This window comes from Camelina sativa, chromosome 3, assembly GCF_030686135.1.
Source record: "Camelina sativa cultivar CO46 ecotype springtype chromosome 3, ASM3068613v1".
NCBI lineage: Eukaryota > Viridiplantae > Streptophyta > Magnoliopsida > Brassicales > Brassicaceae > Camelina > Camelina sativa.
The window spans coordinates 8,729,975-8,740,729 of record NC_141882.1 but is presented as its reverse complement, the minus strand read 5'-3'; the positions used below and the strand labels follow the sequence as shown (position 1 = coordinate 8,740,729).

General features: G+C 32.1%; 2 protein-coding genes and 1 non-coding gene across 3 annotated transcripts; 2 read left to right on the top strand and 1 right to left on the bottom strand.

Annotated features, from left to right (window-relative positions):
* Positions 1-1,303: 1,303 nt before the first annotated feature.
* Positions 1,304-4,552, bottom strand: LOC104776258 (2-oxoisovalerate dehydrogenase subunit alpha 1, mitochondrial). Its single transcript, XM_010500294.3, has 9 exons — positions 3,964-4,552; positions 3,096-3,233; positions 2,833-3,015; positions 2,595-2,752; positions 2,408-2,507; positions 2,202-2,313; positions 1,968-2,107; positions 1,704-1,889; positions 1,304-1,619 (listed from the first exon to the last, which is right to left on the bottom strand). Exons 2-9 carry the CDS (start codon positions 3,189-3,191, stop codon positions 1,452-1,454), a joined length of 1,143 nt encoding a protein of 380 aa, XP_010498596.2. The 5' UTR covers positions 3,192-3,233; positions 3,964-4,552; the 3' UTR covers positions 1,304-1,451.
* Positions 4,553-7,891: 3,339 nt separating this feature from the next.
* Positions 7,892-8,015, top strand: LOC147946702 (U6atac minor spliceosomal RNA). Its single transcript, XR_015595715.1, has one exon. It is a non-coding gene; the product is annotated as a U6atac minor spliceosomal RNA (small nuclear RNA).
* Positions 8,016-8,780: 765 nt separating this feature from the next.
* LOC104776257 (uncharacterized) lies at positions 8,781-10,510 on the top strand. Its single transcript, XM_010500293.2, has 2 exons — positions 8,781-9,665; positions 10,137-10,510. The coding sequence occupies exons 1-2, from the start codon at positions 9,019-9,021 to the stop codon at positions 10,189-10,191; spliced, it is 702 nt and encodes a 233-aa protein (XP_010498595.1). The 5' UTR covers positions 8,781-9,018; the 3' UTR covers positions 10,192-10,510.
* Positions 10,511-10,755: the final 245 nt, after the last annotated feature.

Genomic DNA, 10,755 nt, shown 5'->3' with positions numbered 1-10,755 from the left:
CTTAAGAAGAAAGATTGAAACAAATGGTTTAACTGAATTGATTTGCAATGGTGTTGTTATTGAGGAATTATTTCTTCTTTGTGTAATAGAATAGAAGAAGGAGATGCGTGAATCAGTGAATGTGTGTCAAGATCGACTAAACCCTAAACCCTAAATCCTAAACCCTAAACCCTAAACAACTAGTTGTAGAGTACGATTTGATAAAAATTGAAACTGCAACTAATGAAATCAACTCATTTTTTATATGCGCACATCAAAATTTGAAGTTTTGGGATAACTTTCAAAGATACTCAATCTAACAATTGGCAGAAAATGATAATAATAAGTTTTTCAACAATTGGCAGATATTATAAGCATATCATATTTTATTCAATGTATTTTATTTTGTATATATATAAAAAGAATTTTTCTTCGCAATTTTCTTGTTATTATTTTTTTTTTTAATTACTAAGAAATTCAGGATCTATGTCCGTAGATCCTATTAGGCCAGAGACCAGAACATTTTATATGGTTCTTTTTCAAGCGTCATCTTCTTTTTTGTGTTTTTTTTTTAAATCAATCGTCTCTTGTTTTCTTTTTTTTTACAAAAAAATAATTCCAATCCTTAAAAAAATTCTTATCATATTTATTTAATTACTTGACGATCATTTAATCATAACTTTTTTAAAATTATATATTTAGATTAATAATTATAAGATAGAGACAAGATCACTTACCGTCATTTATTGTTTGATTATATTACGTACATGTCATTTGGATAGGTAGGCACGTTTTAAAAAACGATTTATGAAGCTTTCTTAAATAATTTTAGGAGATTTTCAAAATAACTATTTTTCTATGTTATTTTCAAAAATACATTTTTATGGAGTTAATTTTCAAAAATACCCCTTTTAAATATATAAAATAATTAAATTCTGAACCCTACTAAATTCTAAATACTAAATACTAAACTCTATTTCTAAAAAAATATATTCTAAATATAAAATAGAGAATGTTCAAAAAAATGTTATTTTTTGAAAAGATATCTTAAAAATGGTATTTATAACAAATTCTAACAGTTTTAATAATCAAGCCCATCCAATTTTTTTTTTCTTTCCATACGGTGGGTAAGTTGGGTGATTATTCAAATTGATCGTCAATTATGTTAAAAAATTCCACAATGAAGGTGACTACTAGGTGAGAAGAGCTCCAACACACATACATGAAAACAACACTCTATAATCCCAGTCTTATATGGGCTCAGCCGGACCATTGGTGTTTATATTGGACTATAAAAGTAACAAACATTCTCAAGGTTATTTCATGATGCTCCAAATGCTGATTTCATTCATTCATACTCGATTACTATTCGATTCGTTGGACATAATAAATAGTCTGTATATACATGCATATATGATACATAATACATGGGAATGAGGTTTTCAACTTCACAGTTCGTCTAGAATCTAGATTCATACATGAAAACCAGAAGGGTAATCCTGAGGTTGTCTCTCTACTAGTTCCTTTAAACCAAGTTCTTGCTCTTCTAGATTCTTCGGCTTAACATCATACACATCGTTAAACAGCTCTTTCAATGGTTGTTTATCACACTTCTCGGCCGCTTGAATCGCTTGCAGAAGCTACAACACACACAAAAAAGGCTAAATAACACAACACTTCATCAACCTTAACGTATTAAATGTAGCGGTTTCGGAATCTTTTACCTGTTTTCTTGTGTTAGATCTTAATTCGGATTCATCTTCTTCACTCCACCATCCGTTATCCTCGACCCATTTCTTGAATCTATTCACAGGGTTTCTCGACATTTTCCAGTGCTGGATTTCATCGGCCGCTCTGTACTTAGTTGAATCATCTGACGTAGAATGATGTCCTACTCTATATGTCATCGCCTGCACACAACAAAACTAATGTCATTTTCACTAAAGTCAAAGTTGTGATTAAACAAATCTTTAATGTGGTTTTTTTACCTCGATGAGAACAGGTCTCTGTTCTGTTACAGCCATTTCTCGAGCTGAGCGTACCGCACTGTAAACCGCGAGTGCATCGTTACCATCAACACGGATGCTTCGGATTCCGTAAGCTTGTCCCTTCACAACAATGCCATCACCTGTTACCAAACCACAATAAGCTCAAATCAAAACAGAGGAATAGTTTGGTCTCCTTTGTAATGGAAAAAACAGAGGAAAAAGTTAGTTTCATACTTCGAAACTGTTCTGAGGTATGAGTACTGATTGCCCAACCGTTGTTCCGACAAATAAACATAACCGGAGCTTCCAATACGGCCGCAAAATTCAACCCGGCGTGGAAATCTCCCTAAACACCACACCCCAAAACTATGTAAATTTCAATACTTGAAATGCTAATCCTTTTTTTTTTGAGATATGAGAAATAAAGACATTTCATCAACCTCGCTAGTGCCACCATCACCGATGAATGTAACTGCACAAGCATTCTTCTTCTCCATTTTCAGAGAATAACCAACTCCAGCAGCTTGAGGAAGTTGCGTGCTGAAGAATCAAAACAGATTCATTCAGCAAAAACACATAAGAACAGAACAATCAACTGCTTTGTTTCTTTTGTCCAGAGATTCTTACGCGATTGGAGAGGAGATAGTGAAATAATTGTGACGATTAGAGCCGTAATGAATCGGCATTTGTCTGCCTTTGCCATAATCATCTTTGTTCCCAAAACACTGATTCGCAAACTCCTCCAATGTAAAGCCACGCCATAGAAGCACTCCTGGCTCTCGGTACTGTACCAAATCCCCGGTTTAAAAAAAAACCGAACCAAAACGTGACTAGTGTAAAACAAAGACAACGTCTTAATAATTACCTGAGGTAACACGACGTCTTCAGGACTAAGAGCAGCAGCAGAAGCGATGTTAATGGCTTCTTCTCCAAGAGAAGTAAGATAAAACGAGATTCTTCCTTGACGTTGAGCTTCGTAGAAGATGTGATCCATCACTTGAAGCGTCGCCATTTGTTCGTACATTCTCACAGCTAGTTTCTCGCTCACCTGTTTTTTGTTTTTCCGGTTAATACTAAACCACAAACTCATACCAATTCTAATTTTACATTTTCTTGAAATTGTTGTACCGGAAAATAATCGCTGTCGGGGATGATTCTCCCGTCTTCGTCGAGAACTCGGTAACAAGGAATCCTGCGTGAAGATGACTCCGGTATGAACTTCATCTCGGATGTGTAACCGACGTTGCCTCCCGGAAAATCCAATTCCTAGAAACAGAAGAAAGTATTAGGGCGTATTTAAGAAATTTTGATAAAAACAGGGATCATAATGCAAATTAGTTTTCCAGGACTTGTGTGAGTGGAGACTTGTTAATGAATATGACGTACACGTGTACTCAAATCAAACTAAACTCAAAGAAGGAAGACCCACACCAGTGATTTAGTATTCATTCGTACGTGTAACTTGTGTGTGGTCCATTACTTCTTCGACATGACTTGTGCGCCGATGTGAACTGTTGTTGTTAAGTACTTGCAGTCTTGTACTATGTTTAAACTATGCGATCCCATAAGTTTTAAACAAATCTTTGAGATTCATAAACAAGAAAATTCTGATCCTTAAATGGAAACCAGCTTCACCTAAATTTGGTTTTAGTTTCAGTTTTATATAACATAATTTATAAACCAAGAATCGGAATTGGAGATAACCGGACATTGATCCGAAGCATTTGCTAGAAATTACTAGTCTTAGACTCTTTTTTTTTTTTTTGAAAAAGAACTAGTCTTAGACTCTTAGAAAGAAAAATCAACAAAATCTGATTCACCAAGAATCATTACTTCTTTTCTATATATAGTTGAAAACTTGAAATTATTCGTCATCGACAGCTACTCTTTTTTTATATATATCGACAGCTAGATACTCTTATAATAAACTAATCCCAATTTAAAATTTAACTATAACCCACGTGAAAGAGTATGATTAGTAAAAAAATATATATACCTGCAGGGCATCTTCTTGATCATCGCTATGTTGAACTACATCAAGCTGTTTCTCTGCGGCCGTCGACTCGTGACGGAGGCTAGCCACATAGGGACTCAAAAAGACCGTCGAAGATAACTGAGAAGTTGTGAAAACGGGACGTGGAGAGTAATCACGTTTGACGAGAATCGTCGACGACAAGCACAGGTTGTCTCAAGCTAGAAACAAGGTTTCTTGATCTAGCAAACCAGATCGCCATGTTTGCCAAAGAAAGGACAAAGGAAGAAAATGGAGAAGTGTTATAAGAAGAGAGAGAGAGAGAGAGAGAGAGAGAGAGAGAGCAATGTTTTTAACGATGTCTAAGGGCAAAGGATTAGAAGGGCGACAAGTGCATGAATTTCCTTGTCGGACTTGACATGTCATCCGTATCCATCTCCAACTTCTTTTTTTATATGAAGATTTATTTATCTTCCTCGCACTTTTGGGATTTCTAGTTTTACTAATCCTAGTGGACATATACTATAGAGAGAAAGAAACAATTAAAATAAATTATTGTCAAGACTTTGCAATACCTACATAACATAACAAAATCATTTAAAGTTTTTTCAACAACCAAACCAAACTGTACTGTGCCTTTTTATTGATTTTTCCCATCTTTATCCAACGATAGTCATCTACTTGCGTGTCATTTTTATATCTTTCTTTGAATTTCCCGTTACGTCCGCGGTAATTAATAGTAAGAAAAAAAGATATTTTTTGGATAACACGTGAATACATTTTTCAATATTTTCGATCAGTTGAAGGTGACACAACAATCACCAGAAAAATGATTTTATGTATTTTTAGATGTAAAAGAACTGATAGTTTCTCAATTTATGATTCATTGATGGGTGACATCTAACCTAACCAATAAAACTGGCTTGGACCTTAACTTTACATCTATTGTCCGATGAACCCGCTACTAGAAACTAAATTTGTGTGCTTTCGTTATGTCAAAAATGGGGAAACAGAGTTTACTGACTTCAGATTGTTGTTGAATTTGTGAAATGCATCTCTCCTTTTTTTTCTTTTTTTTTGTCAACAAACATAAATTCTTAGACAGAAATTAAAACCACCCTAACTAATCAAATATGAGATATAACTTATGTTGCATAAGAACTATTTTTTTTAATGAAATTATTGTTAATTAATCATAGTTTATGTGTATCTGTAATCATTGTAAATATCTAATTAGAAGCCAGAAATTGTGTCACTATTGTTTGGCGTTTAGAAAAACCCATGCAAATTGATTACTTCGAAGCTGAATTTCAACATAGTATATTGCTATTTAAAGAAAAAATAAAATGTTTTTCATTGGTCAACTTTTTAAAATGAAATAATTTCTCTATCTCATAAAGATTGATGTTTAGAAGCTTTTACACATTTTAAAAAAACAATAATTACTGAGTTTAAATATATTTTTTTCTTTGACAAAATAGATATTATTTAATTTTAAACCAATAACAATTCAAAATTTTAAATATTTTCAATAATTATTTCTTAAAATTTATAAAACATCAATATTTGTAATACAAAAAAATATCCCAAAACATCAATTTTGATGTTTAATTACATAATGGATCTTGTTCATCTTCTGTTTTTAATCTAAACTCAAAACAAAACCATATTTTTGTCAAAACCCCATACCACCATATCTCTACACGCACCCTAAAAATCAAGGTCATCAAGCCTGTCGGAAGTTCATATTTGTCAAGCCAACTTGATTTTTTTTTTTTTTTTTTTGTCACCGATTAAGTACACGAGGGTATGTGAAATTTAAGCTTCGATCTTATTAGTTATTACAATGGTTACATGTGAATATTATTTGAATATAAGAAAGGCGCTACAATTTTTCCACCATATAATATGACAAGACAAAGTCATATTTAACTTTTGCTATATCTGTTCGCCGATGGTTCCGACTCTAACCGAAGGTCTAACTGCAACCGGGGGAGTCCGCCCACATTCTCCAAGACATTTGAGACACTCTGCAACAATGGAAGTGCCTAGACAGTGCTTATGGCACTCCACTTGGCACTCTTTGTCCGACTTTGCATCCCCTCCCATTGTAATTAACGCCGTTAGTAGCATGGTGATCCACACTGCACCCATGATCTTCATCTTCATTTGTTTTTTTTATGCTTCTTATTTGTTTTTATTTTGTATAAAGTAGATTCTACAGGTCTATTATATTTTTGATAGATTAAGATGTATCTATATATATGTATTTTATACTTCTCATCCATCTTATATCAATATATATAAAGTTAATTTTTTTCTCTTCTTCTTCCTCCACATCAGTAATGCTATATTTTTTTATTTATTAAAAATTACTATTTTAAATATTCATTCATTGCATATTTATTAATTATAAGTTATAATTAATAATAGTAAAAATAATTTAAAAACAAATTAAGTAAAATTAAATAAATTATAAAAACGTAAAAACAATAATATAATTTTTTATTAAATAATAAAATAATAACTATATAAAAATAAATTAAGTAACAGACATAAAAATTTCATAAAAATTTCAAATAGTAAAAATAGGAATATGAATTTGTCTTAGTAATAATGTTATTATTAAAATTTTAACCAAATATAATCATATTCAAAAATTAGAATGGATTAATGAGTTTTTGAATAGATTAATGAGGTTTAGAATGGAAGTAAGATTTTAATGCTTGGTAGAGTAAAAAAATAATTTATGTAATTGTATTTATAAAATTCTGAATATAAAAATAAAATTGAAGTGAAACATTAGTTTCTAATTAGAAACATATACTACAAAGATTTATTATTAAATTTCACTGAAAGAAAAATATAAGATTAATAACTCAACTCAACTTAAAAGTTTTGATAAAAAACGAAGACATTGTAAGGGTCACATTTGTTTTTGGAAAAACTACGAAAAAGACTCTTGAAAAAATAATTCCTCTAAAAAATAAAATCAATGGTCACAAAATATAGAAAAAATAATATGTAAACCGTTATAAAAAGTGACATGTGATTTATATAGCATATCTCAGAAGACATATTATCAACTGAAGTTACAATTCTATAACATGATAAAAAGTAAAATACAAAACAAGATTGAGATTTCATTAATTTTATCAAATGCTTCTAACCCAAAGCATTGTGAGAAACAATATTTTCAAAGTACACTATGTTATTTTCAGAAGACAAAGCTGACGCATCACAAAATTAACATTTGAAAATAGTATAGATATAACAAAAAAATATTCTCTTCAACAATATATATGTTGTATATCACTTGGTAAAATAAGTTTAGTGTTTATATAGATTTATACTCAAAAGTGTAAATAATTATATATGAGCTCAAAATTTTATATTAATAGAAAATATTTTAAATTAAAATCTGCCCATGCGCGGATACAAATTTTAGTTATACTATATACAATTAAAATACTACTAGACATTTGATATGTGAGTACGTGACCATATTTATACTTAGTCAAAGTATGTTATTTTCTTAATTAACAAAGGATTGATATCTATTTAGACAAATATATAGAAATGGTGATTTAATTACTGACAACTTAATAATTATCAATATCTAAATGTTTAAAATTTTTACAGCTAGATTTTCTATTATATATATTTTCATGTTTATGATATGATTTTGTTTTGAGATAAATCAATGCTTCTTATACTAAAAAAAAAAATAATCCTAGAACTTAGCACTAAAAAAATAATCCTAAATGTGGAATGAATTTTGTGGATTTATTTTTCGCAAATATATAAATTTCGTAAATTGCTTTGAAATTTTAACTCTCTCTCTAAAGCTCCATAGCAATGAAAATTAGACTTTATTAGAAAAACAGTCCCACATCGGAACTTCGGTTTGTTAAGTTGCTGTATATATAGACTAAAAAGGAAACAATAGGCTGTGTTCGAAATAAGGAGAGATGGTTGGCATCTCCTCTGACAGAGACGGGATTTGACCTTCGGGTCTTTCGAACACATCAGGTTAAGGCTCTTCACCACAATGGTGAATCTAACCCAATTTTTTTTCGGGCTTTTCTTTCTAATATTGGGCCTCTCTCTACTCAATTTCATGCTAATACTAACTCCATTTTTTTTTATTTTTTTAAATCGTGTTTCTAGAATCAATCGATAGATCATTATACTAAATAAACAACATCTTATATAGTGTAAACACAAACATCCCAAAGTCAATGCTTCTTATACTAAATAAAAAATCAAGAGACGTAGGAACTATATACACATCCATAAACGAGAAGCACGTCGAATGATTACTCTATACAATTCCCTTGAAATTAGCAAAAAGGAATATTAAAGTAATGAAAACACGCATCTAAATATTGTCTTCTAGTACTACTAAACACGCTTAATAATAAATCGATTTTGCTTTTTCACAAACATTAAAAGACTCAAAAATACAAAAGCCAACGCCCCTAAAAAGTCAGGAAAAAAACTAATTTATGTCAACTAAATTGTAACAATCGTGAAACAAAAACATTACTACTCGAGGGAGTGAATAAGCTCTTACGTATGTTTAAGTGGTGAGAGCATGCAAGAACATCAATTAATTTTAGATTGATGATTAGTACTAATGGCCTTTAAAATCAATGATACGTGCCAAAAAAAAAATCAAAAATAGATGACTTATTCGGGGAAGGATGATCTAGAAGCACTTGACTTTTAGAAGTGTGAAATACTAATCCGTAAAACACTTACTCAAACGTAAAACACTTGCTCAAATCCGGTACGATCTGCAAGATATCATATTAAAACAGCTCCTCCGTGTTGACAGCAACAACAACAACACATCATATTAAATAGGGGACTATATTTTGAACCACTCTGAGGACAACGTGACGTTATAAATTAAAAGCACAAAATCATTATTACAAGATTTTTACTATAAATCCCAAAAGAGTATATGCTACAGAACAGGTCAATCAAGTTTTTGTTCTGTTATAAAACTTAAGGACTTGTTTCTAAAACAAAAAGCTCAGTTTTTTTTTTTTGAAGTCTTGCAAAATCATCACGATGTTAGATCCTTCTTCAGCTAAATCCTCCGATACCCATTTGTGTTTTCCGAGTATACCCAATGATCACTCAGATTCCGGCGTCAGTTCGCCTACTCTGTGGAGAAACAGTCCTCCGAGGAGTCCTTTTCACCGGCCGGAAGATTACTGGAGTCTTTCGCCTGATTCTAAAGCACAGGCTATAGCTCGTGGTCAACGGGAGCTTATGGAGATGGTTAGTAAGATGCCCGAGTCGTGTTACGAGCTTTCGTTGAAGGATCTTGTTGAAGTGAAGGTGAACCAAGAGAATGAACGGAAGGTGTTCGATGAATTGCCTGAAAGAGAAGATAAGCCGAGTAAGGTTGTTAAGAAGACGAAGAGTGATAAAAGGATTGATCCGAATAGGTCTGGAGGAGGATTCGATGGTGGGTTTCTTCTCAAAATGATGTTTCCCGTTAGCTTAGGAGGTAAGACAAATACGACCAAGAAGAAGACGAAAAAGAAGAAGAAAAAGGGGGAGGATACGATTAAAGATTCTCAGGTTTCACCGAGACCTTCGATCTGTGATGAGCTTGTGAGAGAAGAGGATAAAGAGTGGTGGAATAAAATGTCTGAGTTAAGCACAAAGAGGAGCGGTAGTAGCAGTAGCAACAGTAGTAATAGCCTAAGGTATGTTTTCAAAATTTAGAAATGAAAGTTTTCATCTTTCATGCTCTTAGATTTGCTTTGTGACAAACTCCTAGTTACATCGTTTCATTGAGTATGCTTTATGTTAAACTTAGATCATCTTATATCTTGATTATTATCTGCTTGCCGAGAAAAGAAAAAGCAATTTTTTTTATTGTTGTCATTGTGTTAAGCGAACTGTTTTTGTGATGCTTTTTTTTTATTTGTCTCTCTTCATCACGTTAATCTCTTAACGAGCATGTTGGTTGTATGAATATGTTTGTTGTCAAGTTAAAGACCTTTTGACAAAGATTGTGAATGCTGATTGAAGCTCCTTACCTTCCCTGTTACTCATGAATCTATGTAGATTATATAAATTCTAAGATAGTTGAGATTCAGGACTATTTGTCTGAATGATTCCTAGTCGCAGAATTGAAAATTTTGGGTTTTTGATGTGAAAGTGTTTTGATGCAGGGGTGGAAAACGTAGCTGCTTATCTTTCCTCTGGAAGGTTCCTTCAAAAGAATGAAACAAAGCTTTTTTTGGTGTGAGCTTGATTAGACAACAACAACACTGGACTGTGTTGTTTGCAGTCTAGAAAATGTTCGGAGGGAATGGTTTTAGAGTACGAACAGACACGAAAATGCTCACTCTTCTGATAAATAATTTCTAATTTTTTTTTTGCTTCTGTAAGCCTTTGTATCCTCTTTTTTGGATACGGTATTATTAGTAATGTAAATAGAGATTAATGTGCACTGATTGGTGTTTCAAATTCTGCGATTTTGAATTCGAATGTACAGTGTGTTTAGGATCCTACTTGTTTTTTTAAAAACTTTTACTTATAAAAAGCCTAAAAACTAATAAAGCTACGTAAATAATAATCTTTGCCTTAAAAGGAGCGTTGTTTGGTTCAAAAGACTAAAGAGAAAGCTTTGATGTGAACTAATTGGTAGAATGGTCCCATTGTGGACTTATCAGCACGGTAGAATATTTGTGTTGGGAGTTTGTTGTTCTGTCCGAACGCGCGTCTTGGGAAACGCGTTTTTACGGCGGTTCGGGATTTTTAGAAAAGTCAACAATGGAAATCAATTTG

What these genes read in the sequence shown, in the direction of transcription:
- LOC104776258 (XM_010500294.3), bottom strand. Translation starts at nt 3,191, where the DNA reads ATGAAGTTCATACCGGAGTCATCTTCACGCAGGATTCCTTGTTACCGA. An exon ending in ACTATCTCCTCTCCAATCGC is followed by an intron (nt 2,508 to 2,594) that starts GTAAGAATCTCT and finishes TTGATTCTTCAG; the next exon opens with CACGCAACTTCCTCAAGCTG. An exon ending in GATCTAACACAAGAAAACAG is followed by an intron (nt 1,620 to 1,703) that starts GTAAAAGATTCC and finishes TGTGTGTTGTAG; the next exon opens with CTTCTGCAAGCGATTCAAGC.
- LOC104776257 (XM_010500293.2), top strand. Translation starts at nt 9,019, where the DNA reads ATGTTAGATCCTTCTTCAGCTAAATCCTCCGATACCCATTTGTGTTTT. An exon ending in AACAGTAGTAATAGCCTAAG is followed by an intron (nt 9,666 to 10,136) that starts GTATGTTTTCAA and finishes GTTTTGATGCAG; the next exon opens with GGGTGGAAAACGTAGCTGCT.